This window comes from Penicillium canariense (genome assembly GCF_028826845.1).
Source record: "Penicillium canariense strain IBT 26290 chromosome Unknown utg000006l_segment0_segment0, whole genome shotgun sequence".
Taxonomy (NCBI): domain Eukaryota; kingdom Fungi; phylum Ascomycota; class Eurotiomycetes; order Eurotiales; family Aspergillaceae; genus Penicillium; species Penicillium canariense.
Genome location: NW_026622733.1, coordinates 2,930,120 through 2,951,073, shown reverse-complemented (window position 1 = coordinate 2,951,073; position 20,954 = coordinate 2,930,120). Strand labels below are relative to the sequence as shown.

Genomic DNA, 20,954 nt, shown 5'->3' with positions numbered 1-20,954 from the left:
CGGTGACTGTTTGGTACAATATGGTAGATGATGTTACTGAAAAGTTATAGCGAGGGCTAGCTTATTCATGTTAGAAGATATGAAGATTCCTGCTCCTGATGTCTCATTTGACAGTGCTTGTTACGAAGGAGCCAGCTGGAATGAACCAGGTGCACTCAACGAAACAACTAAAGTGAAGAAGGAAGAAACTATGGAGGTGTCCGCCGTGTTGTAGAGAGCTCTCATGCAAACGGGCCCCATCAGGTTAGTCCGATCAGCTGCTTCCTTCTTCACATATCCCTCAGTTGATCTCCGCATCGTCTGACCACAGGGCCTTCGCTCTCCCAGTCCATCGTCTGTCATGCGTCACAGTGCTCAAAACACGGGACGCCCCCTTTTTGTTCAACAATATATACTAATCTGTATTGGTGTTCTACTAAGCAAAACGAGAGTCGCCCAAACTGTTCGGCTAATTTAGCTATTTAACTATACCAGGTGTGCTGAGGTTTGAGTTCGAGAGGAACTTGGTTCATAATACTCTAAGGCGCTTTTGGTGATTAACATGATCGACATAAAGAAAAGGAATAGAATAAAGAAAAATAGATAAATGTGATGGAGGATTAAGGAAGCCTCATTAATACCAGAAGAGACTCCTAATATATTTCAGAGAAATAATTACTAATGTTATTTATAAGGGGATACGAAAGGCTATTCACTAGAACCTTAATGTCTAAGTTATTTTCCAATTGACTAGGTTGCTTCTTTATATAAACAGTAATGTTGCCCTTGGCAAGTCATCAAGAAGAAGATTCCATTTAACATAGACACCGAATTTGAGGAAGGAAAGGAGAGATGGACCCTCTTTCGACTACTACACCTACAGGCCGGAACCTTCCATGTCGGAAGCTTGCATGTCATATAGTCGTTACAAGGAATAATTTACGATGCAGCGGCCGTATTCCTGATCTGCACAAGTCTCATTTCACAACAGTACCATTCTGAGAATTCTCCAAAAGAAGAATATTTGGCAGTATCAAAGCACTGCCCAATAGAGGTGGTTGTACCACAAAGCATCACTCTAGTATTGCTAGGGCTCTCCCCAATCACCGGTGCGAGAAGCCAAATCTGTGTATTGGCGAGATGGATCTTACTGTAGGATGAGTCCGATGTCAAAGTAACAAAATTTAGCATCGGTTGCGCTCTTGCACATAAAGACCGGCAAAAAGACTGCCTGACTCAAGGGCAGAGACCCAGAAATTGACCTTCCTGATAAATACTCCCACTTTATCTCGAACCCAATTTGTTCATCATGTGTATGCAGATCAATCTTGGTATGATAAAAGCATAATCTTACGGCAGTTCGTCCAAATTCCATCCTGATCATCGATATAAGATACGACCTGCATGTACTCGGGATGGCATTGTATTCTCTCAAATATTTCGAGGCTCGAATGATGCGTCTGTCTTTGAGGTTCCATTGAGCACACAGGAACAATTAATGGGGTACGCTACGCAAGATTTGCACCCACCAATACTAGGGCAAAGGCATTGATCCGCAGCTCGAATGTCATATGCCTGCCAGGGGGAGAAAGAAGTCGTTATGGTAGGTAAAGGAGACACGACCACAGTTCGCTTACACTGATCGTTGAATTTAATAGTGCGGAAGCTGTCAACTCTGCGATTCCCCAGGGCCTATCCCTGCACAGCGAGATGCACAACTGCCAGTCTTTTGATGGTAGCCATCTCCTTCCGCCAGTGCTCCCACTGCCAGGACTATGGCCACATCGCCCGCAACTGTAGGCGCGAGGTTTCAATGTGGACACTGCGTAGGGAGCCATGGTACCAAGGACTGAATGCATGCCCACGGCCGCCGCCGGGCGAAATGCGCCGTGTGTATCAAGAATAATCACGTTCAGGCTGAGCCACTTCTCTTTCGACCGCAAATCTCCCGTTCGAGGCGAGGCCATTGCAGCAGTATTGAACCGCCGCAGCCAGGGGCCTAAACTCCATCCAAAGCCTCACTGATCCAGCGTATAACCATTTAGCAGCTAATTCTCATCGATTCTCACCCAGGGATGCATCCAACGCCTACCGAATCTGCTGAGGCAGCAAATGGAGCATCCACAAATGCCGCCAGGCACGCGACGAAACGGAGGGGCGCAGCAGATGCCGCGGAGTCTAGCAGGCCAAGGGGAGTGCCATCGCAGTCATCAACACCCAAGATCGTCGCAAGGCAAAGCGGAAAGCCATCTGCTCACTGCCAGTATTACACGGTTCCATTTATATGTGTGATAACTTGACAATTTAGGTATGTATAATGGCGTGAGGTAATTTAAGGGACGAAAAACCTTGCAACAAAAGTGTATATCATATTGGGTTCTATCAAAGGAAATAAAAGTATTTTTCACCCAAGCCCATCGAATTTGCGGCTCCACCACTTATTTGCGCATCTTGCTGGAAAACTTTTGGGGAGTAGGAAGATTGATGGGGGCGTCCTTACGAGGGGAGTTCCGGATCAGGTGGTCGAATGAGGCAGCGCTCTCAACACGAGGGTTGAAGGGCTCAAAGTCCCAAAGGTAGCCAAGGGTGCGGAGGATGGAAGTGGCCGAGTAGGACACAGTCTGACCATGGTGACTGGTACCCTTTTGCTCAACGTAGCCCTTGCTAACCCAGGGGGAGATGAGGAGAGTGGGAATACGGCCACCCAGACGGTTGAACTCAAGGGTGTATTCTTCACCATTGGGAGCCTTCTCGGTGTAGGTCAGGTTGTCAGGGCGAATGGCCAGAGGGGGAGGAACGTGGTCGTGGAAGCCACCGCTCTCATCGAAAGTCAAGACGAAGAGTGTCTCCTCCCACTGGGGGCTGGCACGGAGAGACTCATATACCTGCTTGATAAAAGCCTCGCCGTCGGAGATCAACCCACTGTCGTGCATGGAGGTGGTGCCAACGCCACAGCAGGAGGGGTTCAGGTAAGAGAACTCAGGCAGAACTCCATTAGCGGCATCGGCGTGGAACTGGGTCATTGGAACAACCTTGTTCGTGTTGTTGGTAGCCTTCGTCCAGGCAAACCAGTGGGCTTCAGGGCCGGTACCACCAGCGATGTCCCAGTAGTTGAGCCAGGTGTGATTGGTCTCACCCAGCTGCTGGAAGATAGAGCGCTGGGTAAACGCATAGGTACCAAATGTGTGGTCATTACTACCATGGCCAGCGGAAGTACCAGCAACGACGGCGAAACGGTTAGGGTCGGTAGGCTAGATTTCAATTAGTAAGAATCTCGAAATAGTGATATAGTCTTCACTTACACCGGCGACATCAGAGTGCCAGTGGTTAAAGGTCAGGAAATTTTGGACAAGAGAGGTCATAACAGGCGTCTGCTCCTCAGTGTAGTAGTTCATGACCTGCTTGGCCAGCATAGCCTTCACAGTCTCGTTGGCGGTCGCGCCATGGTTGTGGATCTGCTCGTGAATGAAACCATTGTTGTTTGGGACCAATTTGCCATCGGCAATCATTGCATTGTCGGGGGTCCACTGGCCGAAGAACTCCATAGTGTTACCAGTAACGGCGTGACTAGGATCATCAGTCACAGAGTCGTAGTCCTTCGCAGTGGTGCAGTGGTATCCTTGAGAAGGATCGGTCACATTGTAGGGGTTGCAGAAAGGACCATTGTTGATCGGGTTGTCCAGACCGTGAATGGTCTGGCCACCCAGGAGATTGTCCACAGAGCGGTTCTCCATAACGAGAACAACGACATTCTTGACATTGGACTTCAGGTTGTCAATGGAAGAAGACGAGTGAGCCTGGCGAGGTTCGGTGGGAACAGCCGATGCCGCGGCGGCGAAGGCCAACAGGCCAACAAGAGCACTGGGATGCATTTTTGGCGGGCTATCTCGCGCTTTTCTGTTGAGAAAATAAGAATTTGCCTCTGTATAGAAAACAAGTCTTCAGCAGTGGCAGACCTGAATGTCTTTATACTTGATCTTTGGATGGAAGCCATGATGGGAATTGCTTGACTTCAGCCCACGTGGGCGTCATTGTATGATAGCCGGGATCTCGCTCGCATCCAAAATGCTTGTATACGGGCGGAGCTCAGACTGGAAGCAGAGTAAAAAAGATCCTCCGCGAGATCCGATGGGAAATTTAAGTCATATCTCCAATAAGATCAGTTTAAGCACCCACGAGGTGTGGGCTCGGACTGGAAGAAAGTGGGGAGTTAGGTACCGCATAATCTTAGGCATATAACCGCTAGACCAAAAATTCACTATACAGTAGTATACAGTCATGTTCCATTTCGATATTATGTCCAAATATGTGGAGTGGTAACTTACCACTAAGAACGAGCTTATTCATCAAGTGCCCAACGTTTCTTATGCTTTTTTATGTAATTCTGGCTTATAGGGAAACTCAGGCTTTGTAACAGCCGAGTATCGGCTGCACGGACAGAAATACGTCCGTACAGCCAGGGGATAACCATTCAACAGGCAACAACCCTGATTTTCTAATATCATCATCAATCTGATCAATTATATCATCCCATTGGACATCTCCCATACTAGCCTATACCAATAGTGCATAGTCTGTCATATTACAGTGGCTGTGCAAAAGTTTGAAACTATTTCCTACTCACCGCCTAGTACCCTCTACCTATACCGCGTTCTTCCTAAACTCAACGCATTGTATGTTAGCTAATTACCGGCTACAATGCCTCGCCTGGCATGGCAATTACTGGGTCGGGTGTGTGGTGTACAAAATACTAGGTTGTTGTGGTTTGACGCCAGTTGTTTCAGCAGATTTTTATCCGGCAGAAAAGTCGGCAATGGGGGAAATATCGTAGTTTCAAACTTTGCGCTACCGGAAAAGACGTACTGTCAGAGTTCATTTGTGCTTGTAAGTTATGCCTTGGCACTCCCAGGGACCCACCTTTTTACTGTCGTTCAAGGTCCTCCATATGATATTCCGTAGAAAGTTTTGAATTACAGTAACAGGGTGCCGACTTTCGTATCCAATACCCTGCGCTCTACTGCAAGGCGGTACTGGGTAGAGGATAGAGAAGAAGGGGGAGGAGCGTGCGTTCATCTCATCGAGAACGTAAGGTACGGATAATAAAAGAAGGCGGTGTATATGGGAAGTACCACTGTGCAAATACAAATGAACAGCCACGGTACTGTACATATACAGTATGAAGCATAAACTAGAAGCCGAGGATTTCCGATATGAGTAACCCACTTGGCGTATCTGGTTTCCCCTGAACGCTTGGGAGTCTGTTTCCTTTGCTTCCTCGCGCTATGTCTTGTAGTTTGATTGACTATACTTGTGCTTAATATTCATCTTTTATCGCAAGACATTATTGTCTTCTACGTATACGAGTGATTCCTCATAATCGTGCGTATTCCTTCTCCCGCGGATTATATGTGCGACGAGCCCGGTGATCTTGGTGCCACATTGGCTATTGTTAGGACATTTCCATCGGCTACCAGGTCCAAAGGTAAATTATAACCCCTTCTTGAGTCCTCATAGATGGTAGATTATTATAAACTCCACGGAAATCCATCATGACAGCGAGTCGGCTTTTCCTTTTCCTCTTGCTGTGTCCTCAGGCTCATTCGGCGCCTATTTCCAATCTTGAGATATGGAAATGTAGCTTTAGACTTGCGAAATAGCAAGCAAACGACACGTGTGGCAACGCAAATATACCGAGTTCCACTAGGATACCTCCGACACGGGTCCTATATGTGCTAAGCAGAAACATACCGATGAGGGTAACGCGCCTCACCGGAGGTACAAAATATCACCTTGGATATATTTCGGGTGTCATTGCTGGTCCAAAATTACAAAGGGTTGAGATTAACCTTCAATAGTACTAACTGCATGTCCCTGTACGCAAATTCTAACAGCCCCTTAGTTCGTTCAATAATGAAAGGGTATTAACAGCTAGTTCCTCACTCTATTATAGAGGAAAGAAGGGGCTCTATCGGACTATTTATCAATACCGGTTAATAATCTGGCTTCTCTACATAGTCAGGTAGTATACTAGTCATATCAGTAGGATGAAGTAATTAATTGACTCGCCTCGGGAGGTTGTCATAAGGCGTGGTGGTATTATACTTTTGACTCAGAACCCATACGATGAAGCCCCGTTATTGCAGCTTGAATGGATTGTATTGTAGTAACGCCATTCTTTCTTATAACCATTTTTATACAAATGACACATGGGCCAGACGATCACCCGTCTAGTTTATATTCTAAATTCAAAGCTGCCCACGCACGCCATCGTCATGCAAAACCGTGGATGAATCCTGTTTTTTAAGTTCCTCATTCACCTCCTAACAGATGACATTAGACCCAAGTCAAAGACCGACGAGTTTGCCATGAGCCCGTAGATAGGAGAAGGGTTGAATTACCAACAACCTAAGGCTCCTCTTGCCATCCCTCATCGGCCATTCGCTGGAGCAAGGCAGCGTCCATCTTATCTAGGCTAAGGTCGGGTAGGATGTCATTCTCAGCAGTGAAATCGCGGCCATACAGAGCAGATATCAGCTTTAGGCCTGACTCGTGCAGGATGGCGGGCCGCCCACACATGCGGCCGAGCAGTTCTGTCCCGGGGAGACCGAATGGTGCATCCTCTAGCACATAGCGGGACTCCAGAGTGGCGGGCCCTAGAGGGTCACTCGACCCAGCCGCGAGCTGCGCTGCCATCTCTCCAACGGGGCCTTCTGGCACATGGAAAGAGCGATGAAGGTGTTGCCGGATGTTGCGCACCTCCACGCCAAACGACTCCGCGATAGCCAAACGCTCGGCATCAAGCGCCTCCATCAGACGGCCGACTGCGGTAGTAGTGTTGGCCCATTGCCGCCATTTTTCCCCGTTTTCCATACGCGACAGGTTGCACATGGCGATGGCGAGGTGATTCTGGGGATTAACATTACTCAGCGTAATTGCAATCAGTCCATCTCGAAGCCGGAATCGGTCACCGAAGAGTGTGCGGCAAAGGTCCAGCATTGCCTCGCCGTCCCTGCGTGGGACGGCAGCTACATCGATCTCAGCACGAATGTTCCGCAGAAGCACCCGGTTAGGTGCGAGGCGGGCGCCGCTGAGCATCGTGCTACCCCAAGCCGCAATGGGGGCGGTGATACCGCGGCGGGCCAGGAGGCGCGAAAGGAAAAGCGCGCCCAGCGAAAGTTGCGCACTTATTATGACCGGCTGGCCAGCCTGCAAGCACGCAGCCAGCGCTTCCAGCACCGTGCGGTACCCGGTAGCAGATACGGTGACCAACACTGCATCAGCCCCGGCCACCGCCTCGCTGCAGGTTGCCGCCACCTCCACCGTCGCTTCGTGCTCCAAAGCACCTTCCGCGGTAAGAAGCATCGGACCAGCAGGCAAGAGGCCCCGCGGCGACCAAGCTACGGCCTCATGCCCCTTTGAGAGTAGCAGCGATATGGAGGCGAGGCCGATCGCGCCCGTGCCAAGTACTGCAACCCGCATGGAGGTACTTGACATTTTTATGTGGTGTTGTAGATCGTTCTTCGTCGCGAGGATCAAGTTTGTTGAATAGTCTCTGGAGGGCGTAGCTGACTGACTGCCTGAGAGATGTAAGGATTGATCAAATTCCTAGGAACACTTATAGCGGCCTTTGCAGAAGTTGTTCGGAGTATTCGGGGAGCACTTCGTGAGAGCTGCTTATTCCAGATGTCGAGGAACCCATTCTTTATATAGATTAAACGTCAGGCAATACTCGCCCAGGCCACGCTTGCCCTAGCTAGATTCCAGATCGTCCGGACCATGCCCATGTCGTGCATTTGCAACGACCGATTCGGCTTCAAAGGAATCTCGTACTCACTCTTGCTCAACCTGCTCCATCTTCAAATATCAGCGTGCCCTCTCATTGGCTGTTCGTATACTTCCGAGTAGTTGTATCCGGCAGACCCCATCAGCCACCAGATCGAACCTCCGTCCTCGGAATCATCCGGGTTCATTTTCCCGCGCTCCGGATTCGGAATGACCGCCTCAAAATGACGATCTTGATATCTTCAAAAAAAGGACTTTGAAATGCAAATATGAATATCTCGGCGGCGGCTGCAGATGCAAGGCGATGCACGAAAAAGGATTCGCGTCAGCCGAAAAGGGGGGCGATTTCGGCCCGGGAGAGGCCGGCTGATAGGAAAACGTCGGCAGTTGATTAGGCGTCCCGCTTACGCGGTTGGGTTAGGCTCTTCCATGGGTGAACCAAACTTAAATGATGTAATCTCGTAGGAAACTCCGATAAGGGCCCGCCCCCCTTATCCTGGACATGACGGCAACTTACCGTTCCTCTTACCTGATATTTGGCAATCATGAATCAAAACGCTAAAAACACGAGAATTCAACCCGCTAGAGGTCCTCAGCGCATACGTGATCGAGGCAGAACACTCCTGGCTTGCACAATCTGCAAAGAAAGAAAGCTGAAGGTAGAATTCTTGAGACAGCGACATTCCTCCCTTTTGTCGTCAGCTAACCAAGAGTTCGCGATAGTGCGATGATCGGGTTCCAGCGTGTGCAAACTGTCACCGTTTTGGGCTAGGTAAGAGCGCTAAGTTCCCTCTGTCTCGTTGCACTTGATCGTCTGGTGGCTCATTCCTGACGGCAGTCTGTCTGGTGGAAGATCGGACAACGAAACGACATCTGCCCCGGAATTACCTTCAAACCCTTGAAGATCGGGTGGCTCTCCTTGAGAGTATCCTGCAGCAGCTCCCCCAAGGTGTGGCCAGTGCTCCTCTCACTCCGTGTGATTTTCATGGCGCAGAAAATGAAGTCGATAATTTTCCGGGACCACATTTTATCAACAATGACTACGGCAACAAATCGAGTATACCTAGAGCTAAACAGCAGGAAGATGAGGTGGGTGATTTAGCATCCAAGGTCGGGCTGCTGGCTCTGAATGCGCCTGGAGCAGAAGCTCACTACCTTGGTTCATCTTCTGCGTTTGCTTTCTCACGATTAATCAACACTTCCCTTCGACAAGTCGATCGTAGGGACCACATCAATGCACTTAGCCGAAATAAGGCCCCTGAGTCCATTGTTTCTCCATGCCCTTTACCAGATTACGACACTGCCGTTATGCTCAGCAACGCTTATTTCCATAATGTTCACCCCCAGTATCCATTCTTGCATGAAGCAACGTTTAGAGATTGGGAGGCGAGCCTGAGAAGGCCAGAAGCGTTGGAAGCAATAAACACAAGCTTTGTTCCTTTATTCTTTCTCAACATAGTAGGTTGTTTCATCGTGGCTTGCAGGGAAACCAAGTTAACTCTCTAGGTGTATGCCATTGGGGCTTTGCTTTTACCCCATTCTGGATACTCGGCCGAGGTATGTAACAACGCACATCACATGACAATATGCTGACGAGGTTTCAGCGATTCTACGTCTCGGCGGAACTCCATATCGGCCATGTGCTAGCGCTTGATAATCTAGAAGCTATACAAGCCGTGCTATGCTGCGCAATGTACTCTATCCGGTCTCCGATTGGTCCTTCAGTTTGGTAAGACAATCCAGCCGATTGAGAAACTATTTACTCACATACAACAGGAAGCTCTCAGGGCTGGCACTGCGCCATTGCATTGAGCTGGGCTACCATCGCAGCGCCAACCGTTTCAGATCGAGTACGAGCCCTCTTCAACTAGAGCTACGGAAGAGGGTATTTTGGTGTGCTTATGGACTGGACTGTTCCTCTGCTATCACTCTGGGTCGGCCACTTGGTATTGCCTACGAAGATGTTGATGTCGAGGTATTTTACTCCTATAGTCGTGGGTTCAAAACCATGAATACGCGAATCTGTGGAACGCTCAGGCTCATTGCTGCGACATTAGTACCCGATGGATATCGATGATTTTCATCTTACAAATACCTCAATCTATGAAACGCCCCAGACATCTTCTCCTGAACCGACAACGAATATGTCCCGTGCCATTCACACATTCCGTCTTCGTCGTATCTGGGCACGCATTCATACTGCGCTCTACTCAGATTCTAGGCTACATAGCCCGGCCAATTCTACATACCATGACCCTATCCACGACCTACGGGTTCAGCTTGACAATTGGCTGGCTTCAACACCTCGCATAACGTCCCACGTTGGACCGTCGCTGTCTGTATTTTCAAGCACAGATTGGTTTGATCTGACTTATAATCATTCCATCCTGCTTCTCTACCGTGGCCTATTGACAGACAGCACTCGACGATGCGCAGACAAATACTTTATTGAATGCATGCAAGCTGCAGAGAAAGTTTGCCAGGGCTACCGTCGGCAATACATGGGAACATCAACGAGCTTTACCTGGGGTTCTCTTCACTTGCTTGTCCTTGCTGGATTAACATACCTTCACTGCATCTGGACATCGGCCAGAGCTCGGGAGACGGTTCGACAGGACAAAGTTAGCAGTACTTGTACGGACTGCACAATCGTTCTGGTGTTAATGGCAGAACGATGGGAGGCCGCGGGCCCATACCGGGATATCTTTCAGGTGCTGGCCAGTCGTACCATGACGATGATGGTGGACAAGATTTCTACAAAGGTGACTTTGCCGTGTGATCCAGCGCAGTTAATTGACCCTGTTCCAGGGGATTTGGCGCAGTGGATGGCAGAAATCACAGATTTGGGTATGGAGGGCGGGATTGATCCTTTGTTGACTGGTTTTATAAGTAGCTTACCACCTCCGGAGCAGGAGGGCAACTTGGGACCATCACGGGAGGATCTTCTCACTCCTTATTTTTCATAGGAGCAAGGATGAATGGAACAGAGAATAGTGCAGAATCCTTTCGTTGGCTCAAGCCCATGAGGAGTTATGATCTAAATGATGATAAGCGCAATAATAATTGTTGCCTGTAACGCCAGGATAAGCGACGTGAGACCAATAATCACCACAATATTCTAGACACCCAATGATGAGGAATAACGGCAGGTTTTTGCAACCGAATTGTAATTCAAACGCAGAGTTGTAGAAGACGGCTTCAATTTAAATATCCTATCCTGAGGGTGGGCTACTAGAGAACAGCTTACACTTTTTTGTGGGTTACTTCAAATCAGGCAGGAGTTCACCTACAGTAGCACACCAAAAGTCTAAGACCACCCCTTCTATACCGCCCGTTTCTGCCAGTGATTCTGCCGCACTAAAAAACCTTATAATATTCAATTTTTAGTATACTGAGCGCGATACTATAGCGCGACGTAGTAAACTAGGCTATATTAGCAAGGCGGCAAAGTAGGCGGTAAAAGGGGTAGTCTCAGACTTTTGGTGTGCTACTGTAGTCTTGCACAATTCAAACTACTTATACAATATAACGGCTGTAAAGACTCTCATTGGCGAAGGCCTCTCCAGGCGTATCTATACTACTACTGGCCAAGCAAAATCGGTCGGTAATTTGACCCGAGGGCACATTTTGAGATAACTCACTAACTTGATGCATAATCAACATAACAAAGCCTTCTATTTCCACATTATACAGTTTTCATTTTTCGTCACAATGAATTATTCAGAAAGAACATAAAACACTGATGTTTACCTCTATTTGGGAGCCTCTGCCGTCACCTAGGCCCGGTGCATACTAACCCATCTTTTGAGCGTTTCTCAGCCCTCGCATTTCTAGAACTTAAAGTCACTAGCTGTAAGGATATGTTAGCAATATTCCATGTATTAAGGTCGGAAGACTTACGATCAGCCAGTTGAACCTTGTTCAACACTCTAGGACCTGTCTCTCCCTCCAATAGCCCGTTGCTGGGCTTTCCTTCCTCGGCCACACGCCACTTCCACATAGGTGTGAACTGATCAGGAACACGCTCTAGTTGGTTTTTAACGTGCTGTAAATTTCGCGAGGTTAGCCATGGAAGCGATAAGAGTATGGCGTACAGTGGCAACTTACTCTGCCAAGAATCGGTAGGAACTTGAAGGCATGTCCACTGTAAAAATCGAGTTAAATGGTGATCTCTGTTGGATAGTGATGGCAAAAGCACTTACGAGCCACCAGTGCAAATGAAAAGCGAATCCGAATAGCCGGGGACGTAGTCGATGACGTACTGTTTAATGGTGAGCTAGATATTCCGGTTCAGGCGAAATTTACTTACATCGGTGTCAATGCTATCGGTGTACCAGCATAGCTATAGATCTCAGGTTAGCATATAGGTGTACGGCTTTGCGGGATAGACGAGTATACCTTGCTCTCCGTAATTCCAAACTCCACCAGCTCAGGGAATGCTTTGGCAATGACAGCCTTCATGCGTTCAAGGCCATACAATGGGACTGTGTTGATGGGATTCTTGGTGTACTTGGTTCGCGGAGTTGAAATACGGCTATATCATGTCAGCACTCGAAGCTGGGTTCACAACTCTCTATAACGTACAGGTTTGGTTCCGTGGGATGATCTTCGAAGTTGGTGAACTGCAAAATCATCAGTAATTAGCATGATAAAACAGGTAACACTAAAAATGATAATTTTTGCTTACTTTGCGACCACGGAAGCCAATCTTGAGTCGTCCTTCTTTGCTAATAGGGAAACCACTCCCCTGGTAGTAACTGAATAAAAATCATTAGAAAAGAGGCGATTTGCCTTTCCAAGCGAGTGAAACCTACTCATCACCGTCTCCACTGCGGTAGTGCCAAATAGGGAAATTCTTGACGTTGAACCTTTCCCAAAGGTCTGTTCTCTCCTTGGGAATATCGATAAACATCACTGTGCCTGCTGTGGTCTCCACGGCACGATGAGCTTCGGGGATAATTGATGCAGTCCAGCCGCCAGCTAGGATAGGAAGGTCAGTATTGAATAACTAAGGACATGGGGGATATCCTTACAGGCGACTATCACAAGATCACCGAAGTGGCTCAGCCCATCACATGTTTTGATGCCTGTGACCTTCTTCTCTTGGTCATTCTTCTCGACGATCAAGGTCTGTAGCTTGCCCTGGGGATCGCCCAGGACAAACTTAACGCCAGCCTTCTCGCACAGGAACCGGGCGTAAACACAAGCCTGAGGGGTTTTCATTCATTAGTAACCAATAAAGCAGATGGGATCCATGGGCACTTGAAACTAATTACCCTGTCCGCAATGTTGACTCCGGCATTAATATCGAAGAAGCCGTTAGACGCGCCGTCGTTCATCTTATCGATAATGTGGAATTTCTCGAGCCATTTTGGGTCGATCTTGCCAAGACGCTCTTCGTCCTCCGCATTGCCCTATGGTAATTACCAGTCAGCTACTGGATATCGAGTTGACTCAGTCCTAGATCCACGTACTCGGACAAATTGCGCGTCCCGGAAGGCAGGTGCTGTCTTTCTCATGGTCTCAAGACTCTCCGCATAGAAGTCTCGCAACTCGTGGCCCTCCGCGAGGAACCAGACACCACAGATCCATAGGAGCTGATCCTCGGGACTGAGGCCGGCTGGAAGCTCGGAGGGAGCGCTTTCGCGGATGGCCTTGTTCCACTCGAGCCACATGTCTCTACTCTCAATGGCAAGTGTTTGATACCTAGACGCGAGATCAGTTACTGTTCATTTAGATGCGGTGCCCTGCGGACTACCTACTGGTGCTTCTCCCCATACGCCATCCGGAAAATCTTGTTAATGTCCGCGGACGCCCCATCACAGCCATTTGATGGGTTATAATAATTCTTGTCGAAAGCGCATCGGTCGAAAATTGTGATGTTTTTATACCCACCACGGGTCAGCCACAAGGCTGTACTCAAACCAAACACACCACCACCAACAATGATAATGTTGGAATCAGGAGAGACCATTTTGAGAAAATTGAGGGTACAATTTCGACCTATCTGGAAAGCGACGCAGAGGGAAAGGGTCTTGAGATTGATACGATGTTTTTCAAGAGTTAAATACTCAATGTTTGATAACACTAGACTGGGTCTTATTACCAATGCGGCTTATTATCTCCAAAGCGGGGATAGGCTTATCGAACAATCTAGCTGCTTCCGATATCGCGTCTCGGAGTCTTCCCAGGATAGCGGGGACACGCTTCCGATAACGCCTCTCGGATTCTTTCCAGGCTGGTGGCGATAGACTTACCGAACGATCCATGCTCCTTCCGATAACGCCTCTCGGATTCTTCCCAACATATGGAGTACATGGTCCCAAGAAAATAACATAGTATCGATACTTTCCCCGCTATTTTTCTGCCAGGTTTATCACCTAACCAAGCACATGACTTCATTAAGCCAATCAATTGATCTGTCCATCCACTACTACATCTATCGTACTCAACCATTGGCTTATCGATTAATTGGTACCTCTTGGTCGCCGTATCTCTCCGAGATATACTCTCTTATCCAGCTCTAGACGTTCTTAATCGGATTAAGATCAGGCGAATATAGCGGGTGATCAGTGCATTCAATCTGCTATCTCTCTAGCTCCGCGCGTGTAGATCTTGACCAGTGGCATCTCGCACCATCTTGCATCAAGAGTGGTTCAATCTGACCTATCATCAAGTTGATAGTATATGAACGCTAAGGTTTATAGTCAAAATCTTGCCGAATTCATCGGTCCCTATCATTTTTCCTAGAATTTAAATGGACCCTTTCAACTACTAGCAAAAGATCCCCAAAACATCCCGGATTTATAAGATTACGTTGTACTAGAACCATAGTAGGATGATAAATCTCATCAGGAAATCGGCGAACGTACAGACTGCGGTGCCAGTCAGATAAATATACGCTTCATTGGTAAACGCAATCTGACTCCAGTTCTTGCACGTCCAATTTCAACGCCGTTCGGCCCAAGTAAGGCGTTTAATATCGTGCCCACGCCCTTCTACTGTAGGGCATTCAAGCGCTGGAATTCTCGAAGCGTTTCGCCGCATACCGGTATTACTGTAAGCTTGGCAACTTGGCGCTCCGGAGCAATTCGAATAGGGGTGGCAAATTTTTGACTGACCGCTCGATGTCCCTTGGGACCCCTGTAGCGGGAACAGGGGATCCAGACTGCCCGGTGTCTTCCGGATTAGCGTCAAACTCTAATACACTAGCCGGGTTCTTCCGAGGTCCCCAATAACAAATCTGCACTAGGACGGCAGAACCCGAGTAGTGCTTAGTAGACCATAGTGGAGTCTGTGCACTCCACTCATGGGCACGAAAATGTGGAGGTGACGAGATAAGGCTTGAACTTAATTGCTACGAGTTCCCCGGAGTGGCACGATAGACGTGAAGAGACGTCAAAGCACCTGAGATAGGCAACGTCTCACCGTTGACTCTCGAAACCTTTTAACTATCTCGTTTCTCTGCCTTTATTGAATAATTCTACAAGCCCGTCCAACAAAAAGAAATAAACCTAGCTCTAATCCGCTCAGCAACAGTATATTCTGCCAGCAAAGATGGGCTTCAAAGAGGCTTATGCCCGATCCCCTCTGGGGAAGTATCGTGAAGTAATCAGACTGGCGCCCCGTGAAGTCATCTACAATGGCAGCTTGATTCTTTCTGCAATCCTTTATGCTATGTCTGCGGTTCCGATGTGTGAGTTCAGCTTCCCCTACCTCTTCTTGTTCCGGGGCGATATGGTTGCTCATCCTTTGTTAAAGCCTGGGATCAAGGCTCATCCGCCGTTGTCCCTTCGCTGCCGGGTTTCCAGAACCATTTCCACATCACTTCCGGGGCGAATGCGTCGCAGATCCGAAACTTTGTCTCCTTGGTTTTTATTGGCATGGCGGCCGGCGCTGCATCCTCCTTCCTTCTGAACGACTTGATTGGTCGCCTGTGGTCATTCCGTCTCTACCAGACCGTCTGGATCATCGGACAAATTGTTGCCATTTTTGCCACAAACTTGCCGACTCTTTGGGCAGCGCGCATTATTTCGGGGTTGGGGATTGGCGCTCTTTCTGTGACAGGCCCCATGTCGATTGTCGAAATCGCCCCAGCGGAAATACGCGGTCTCCTCACAAGCTGGTTCGTTGTCGCCATGGCTACAGGATTGTTCGTGTCTATATTTTGTGTGTATGGCTTGTTTCTCCATCATGCTGCGAACAGACTCCAGTACCAGATTGTATGGTTTGCACCATGCATCTTCATAGCGCTGTGGATCATCGCCAGTTTCTATCTCTGTGAATCGCCCAGGTGGCTCATGATGGTTGGTCGCAGGGCTGATGCGATCAAAACCCTCACCAGGCTGCGTGGCTTGCCCGAGGACCATCCTCGTGTCCAGGCAGAACTCAGTGACATCGAACAGTCTATTAACTCCCTGACAAATGGAGAAAAGAAGACTTATCTGGCAAACTTAACCAGTGTTGTGAAAGAGACATTCACATCTTCCTCTAACGTGCGCCGCGTGATACAAACTGTGATCTCGTACGGACTTGCGCAACTGTCTGGAGCGAATGCTGTCACTTCCTATCTTATGCCTATCCTTGAGATCATTGGAGTGGCGAAGGGAAATACGTCGGAAAAGATGTTCATCAGTGGTATGTATGGCATGGCCAAATTTTTTATTGCCATCATTGCCTCCTTCTTTTTCATCGATGCTCTTGGTCGTCGAAGATCGCTTTTTATCGGCGTCATCACCCAGATGATCTCCGATATCTATATCGGCGTCTTCATCAAGTATAAGCAAGACGGCAACCCCTCCAATGCTGCATCGACAGCCGCTATCGCTGCAATCTTTATTCACGCATTTGGATACTACGTTGGTAAGTCTTTCCGTTTGTGAATGCTTGTCTCCTCTGATCAATTTTAATCAATTCACGCAGGGCTTTGCATGCTCCCCTACATTTTCGGTGGTGAAGTCTGGCCTAACCGGATCCGCTCCTTTGGTGGTGCCCTGAGCCAGACTTTCCACTGGGCTTTCAGCTACGGTTTGACGTTCGGCATGCCGTCAATCCTTAGCGACATGAACAACTGGGGCGCCTTTCTCTTCTTTGCGGGCTGGTGTTTTACTGCCCTCTGCTACGTGTACCTGATGGTTCCTGAGCTTTCGGGTCTGAGTGTCGAGGAAGTAGACAATGTTTTCAAGGGGCCATGGCTCAATGCTCGCCGCTCCACCAAACATGTTATCGACGGTGTTGACGATGTCGACCGGGAGAACTTTGGCAAGGTAACGTAAGCATGTTGCCTCCCACCTTTGATCGATCATGAATCGCTAAAACTCAGTGCTTAGAAATAACGGAGCAGTGGAGGACACTAAGATCCCGGTCCCCGTTTAATCAACTTGATTTGAATAATCTTGGGAGCTGTACGCCGTGGACACACCCTAGCTCAATATTGCTCACTGCCAACTTGCCACCTTACAGTATTCTGACTGTATTCCATTCCTTTCGAATTCTTATTTCTCTGACCCGGAAGAGCACACTTCTGCTTATCTGCTTGCGTCATCTACGAGAATATCATTATTGTTACAAATATTCAGGTTCCCCTAGTCTAGTGGGAAGATAAGCAAGCGCCGTTGTTGGAGTAACTGTACGATAGTTGTTCTGATTAACCTTGTTTACTGCAATATATTTCTACCTTGATCAAGGGTCCATCCGATCGTACGCACTTTCGCTAAAAAAACGTCATTACCCAGAAAGAAAACTCGAGATGAGAACTATCTTCGTATTCACGGAGAGACTCTATGTTAGGATTGAGGCAGTCACGCGACATACGGTACCAGTGAATAGGTACTTCTTTTGATGTTTACAGGTTTAGCATAGCTCATTAGGAGGGCCCATGATATGGCAGTGAATCAAAAAGCCTGAAGCTAATGTTGGAACAGTTGGGTCCGAATCAGTCCTAGCTGTCCTTTGAGCAAAGTATTCCACCGTGGTCGTTCTATGCAGCGGTGTTGTGTACGGCGTAGTTTCAACCCATTTGCACTTTTTCTGAAGATTCTGTGTAGCAAGGTCTGGACTAGAGCTTCCCTCACCATCGGTTATATCTTGTGCTGCGTTGCATCCGTTCACCGATTATTCTCAACTTTGAATATACTTAGCAAGTTATTAAGAAGAAGAGTCTATTCAACGAAAAAATTGAATCTAAGGAAGGAAACAGAAGAGAGAAAGATAGAGATAAGCTCTCTTTTAACTACGACATGCCGGAACCTTCTATATCGGAGCTTTCCATACTATTTGATCGTCACACCAAAGCCCGCAGGGTAGGTAGACTCTCACCATCCAGATATATATAACTGCCAATAATGCCTCCTGTATTATCAAGGCAAGCATTGAACGCTTCTCCGACAGCATGGCAATTTGAGGGCGCCAAGTTGTTTAGTGCACATGAAGCTGTTACAAAGGAGCCGGCTGGAAGAACCAGGTACGTTCAACGAAACAACTAAAGTGAAGAAGTAATAGCTTTCTTAGCTTGTAGCCTGAGCTGAAGTCACACTCAAAGTAGAATTTATCAAGATTAAATAATCTTAAATCTCTTAACGGCCGTTTCTAGACGTGTAAAGCCCCCACTGAGGGCGGAAAGGCTAGGCGGTAGAGCAAACGTAGTCGAAAACTTAGGGAACGCCACTGTACATGTAAGAATGATCGCGAAAACCCTGGGTCCAGTGTGGAAATTCCGTTGGCCCTTGAGACCGATTATTATCGCGTAACCGATAATAAAAAAGGTCAATGTACTGATACAAATGGCATACACAAGTTTTACCGGTCAGATATGTTAGAGGGCAAGATAGCAGATATAGAACCAGCAGCATAATGTAGGACCGCCTTGAGCTGCGCATTAATATGTTCGAATCCTATTGCCTTTGTGATTTACCAAGGGTAAATTTTTTTCCCATGGAGAATGGACCAACAATCATTCCCATTTCCCGAGGTGAGATGGCTAACAAGCCGTAGTTGTAGGCAGACTTTACAATCGTCGGGCGGCATCCGCTTTGCAATTAACAGTGTTCTTTTCACTACATATTCAGATCGAGGAATTTACTTCGAGCTATTATAACTAGTCGATCATACAAATCTTCCATTGGGGATACCGACCAATGACTAGCATTTTTCTTATGTTATGAAAATTTTCAGCGATGGTTAACGTGAAAAGATTCAGTGAATAATGGAGCGTCCTAAATCAGCTTAATATCTTGATTTTCGGTGGGGTCAGGTAAAGAGTCCCGATTTACTGCCGTAAAAGAAAGGAAAAGTCAGAGACTATCTTTTTTTTCAGTGACCAATTTCAAAAGTTTCCTCAAGCCCCTCCAGAGTATAGATTGTCAGTGGCTTTTTGTCCCTGATTTAGGAGCTCATTTTTGCCTGGGAATTATTCAAGCATTCACACCAAAAACAGCAAAAGGTGACTTGGAGATGCTAGAATAAAGTCATATGCATAGTGTGACACATCAATGATTCTTTTATCATACCAAATGATCAAATGCATCAATGGTCGTTCTTGAAGTGGAGAACGGTGGAAGACTGTGACTAGTAACGATTAGCCCAACTGTTAAAGTGAGTAGGGAAGTGGTCAGATGACTGATATATGCACCAAGAGACTAACTAAATCTAGTTAGTAGCTAGGTGGTCAATACGAGTCGAGTATGGAGATTCATCCCAAGAACCCCTCAGATAGCTGCCTAACAAAACATCAAAACAAACAATACTATCTAGCTCGTAGGGCCTAAACTTATCAGCCACCATCAAAGCTAGTCGAGTAGGGCCGGCAGTCATTAGCCGCTATTAAAATTCACTAGTCCTAGTTATCGATTACTAGCTAAGAGATCCTGGGCGGCAAGAGCTCCACATGTGTCTCTCCGGGCCACCCGCTCGTTCCGAATCAAACCCAATCACGGCAGGGACTAATTTTATGACCTAAAATTGGCGATATCCGCCCTGAGAAAAGATCTACAAACAGGACATGACTGATACTCCTTTCTCACGTGTCGACAAGATGATTGAGCAGTAAAACGGTGTATATACGTACGGGTCTTGAACCTTCGCCGACAAGATGCTTCACATCATTACCTTATGTGGAAGTGGAGCATTATCCGCCATAATTCATAGGAGTCCACTGCTTAACTAATAATAGTTCATTAGGTAGGATCGGCCTCCTGTATTTCTGTCGGCCATATTAGACGTCAATGCCTGAGACAACATCCACGGTTGCATCATTGTCAAACATGCCGTACCTCTTAATGCACGTCGAAAAAGGGGACCTAGAAAAAGTATAAATATGAGGTAAATATTTCGAGCCACTTCACTAATTTCCTTCAGATTATTTAGCCTCAATCTATCTTGCAAGAAACCAATTTCCCTCAACTCCAATCGCCAACATGCAGATCAAGAACGTTGTTTTGTCTGTGTCGCTTGCGGCCACAGCAGCGGCTCTCCCGGCCATCGAGTCCAACACTTTCAACGTCATCACAATTCATTCGGGCTCAAATGTTCAGTATGCCAGCTTCAATGCCGCCAAGAGCAGCATCTTCGCTGGTCTGTCCTCCCAGAATGCCAGCTGTGCCCGCCCCAAAGAACAAATTGCTACTTTCTACCTCAACAATGAGGCTCTCTACCTTTACGACGAATCCGCTACTCCCCAAGAGCTCTACGTTGATCGTTCCGGAATGGGTATGTCTTGAACAGCCTCTAACTTTTACCAGGAACACTTGCACTGACGCTTGGATAGGCCAGGGAAAGATTGGATACACCACAGGTGCTCAACCGGCCCCGATGAATGCTGAGCGAGTGGGCTGGGCCATCAAGGACGAACACCTCCAGTTCGCTGGCAGTGATCTCATTGCCTGCCCCAACAGCATTGGCGGCTCCTGGTCCATCTGGGCATCCACCGGTGTGGCCCACCCGGGTGGAAATAGCAACTGTGTCGGCATTGCCGCTCGTGCTATCGAGACTTCCACGCCTAATGGCTGTTTGTATACTCAGTAAACCGAGCAACTTAGCTTGCTTTTCTGTTATTGAGACGCATATTGTTGATAGCATCAGAGAGTCTGCTATACGCAGAGAATAGGGGAACGGGGGAAAGATGAAGACGTTCGGGTGAAGGCTAGCGGCCAGCAATCCACGAGACTTCGGCATTGCCGGGGATCTAGCTAGGGATC

At 47.7% G+C, this 20,954-nt stretch overlaps 6 protein-coding genes across 6 annotated transcripts; 3 read left to right on the top strand and 3 right to left on the bottom strand.

Moving 5' to 3' along the window:
• Positions 1–2,417: 2,417 nt before the first annotated feature.
• On the bottom strand, positions 2,418–3,851 carry N7482_009022 (phosphoesterase superfamily protein; the record flags this gene model as incomplete). The annotated part of the gene is made up of 2 exons (XM_056691146.1): positions 2,418–3,230; positions 3,282–3,851. 2 exons carry the CDS (start codon positions 3,849–3,851, stop codon positions 2,418–2,420), a joined length of 1,383 nt encoding a protein of 460 aa, XP_056540911.1.
• A 2,533-nt stretch (positions 3,852–6,384) lies between these two features.
• On the bottom strand, positions 6,385–7,473 carry N7482_009021 (uncharacterized protein; the record flags this gene model as incomplete). The annotated part of the gene is made up of 1 exon (XM_056691145.1): positions 6,385–7,473. The coding sequence occupies one exon, from the start codon at positions 7,471–7,473 to the stop codon at positions 6,385–6,387; it is 1,089 nt and encodes a 362-aa protein (XP_056540910.1).
• Positions 7,474–8,488: 1,015 nt separating this feature from the next.
• On the top strand, positions 8,489–10,727 carry N7482_009020 (uncharacterized protein; the record flags this gene model as incomplete). Its single annotated transcript, XM_056691144.1, has 6 exons — positions 8,489–8,504; positions 8,600–9,219; positions 9,268–9,318; positions 9,366–9,490; positions 9,538–9,736; positions 9,819–10,727. The coding sequence occupies 6 exons, from the start codon at positions 8,489–8,491 to the stop codon at positions 10,725–10,727; spliced, it is 1,920 nt and encodes a 639-aa protein (XP_056540909.1).
• Positions 10,728–11,591: 864 nt separating this feature from the next.
• On the bottom strand, positions 11,592–13,735 carry N7482_009019 (FAD-dependent oxidoreductase; the record flags this gene model as incomplete). Its single annotated transcript, XM_056691143.1, has 13 exons — positions 11,592–11,611; positions 11,662–11,806; positions 11,869–11,905; positions 11,964–12,022; positions 12,071–12,103; positions 12,160–12,295; positions 12,346–12,383; positions 12,449–12,518; positions 12,576–12,741; positions 12,795–12,969; positions 13,038–13,175; positions 13,236–13,467; positions 13,524–13,735. 13 exons carry the CDS (start codon positions 13,733–13,735, stop codon positions 11,592–11,594), a joined length of 1,461 nt encoding a protein of 486 aa, XP_056540908.1.
• Positions 13,736–15,318: 1,583 nt separating this feature from the next.
• N7482_009018 (uncharacterized protein) lies at positions 15,319–17,136 on the top strand (the record flags this gene model as incomplete). The annotated part of the gene is made up of 4 exons (XM_056691142.1): positions 15,319–15,457; positions 15,523–16,623; positions 16,684–17,032; positions 17,091–17,136. 4 exons carry the CDS (start codon positions 15,319–15,321, stop codon positions 17,134–17,136), a joined length of 1,635 nt encoding a protein of 544 aa, XP_056540907.1.
• Positions 17,137–20,174: 3,038 nt separating this feature from the next.
• Positions 20,175–20,781, top strand: aspf34 (cell wall protein PhiA; the record flags this gene model as incomplete). The annotated part of the gene is made up of 2 exons (XM_056691141.1): positions 20,175–20,466; positions 20,525–20,781. 2 exons carry the CDS (start codon positions 20,175–20,177, stop codon positions 20,779–20,781), a joined length of 549 nt encoding a protein of 182 aa, XP_056540906.1.
• Between the last annotated feature and the right edge of the window lie 173 nt (positions 20,782–20,954).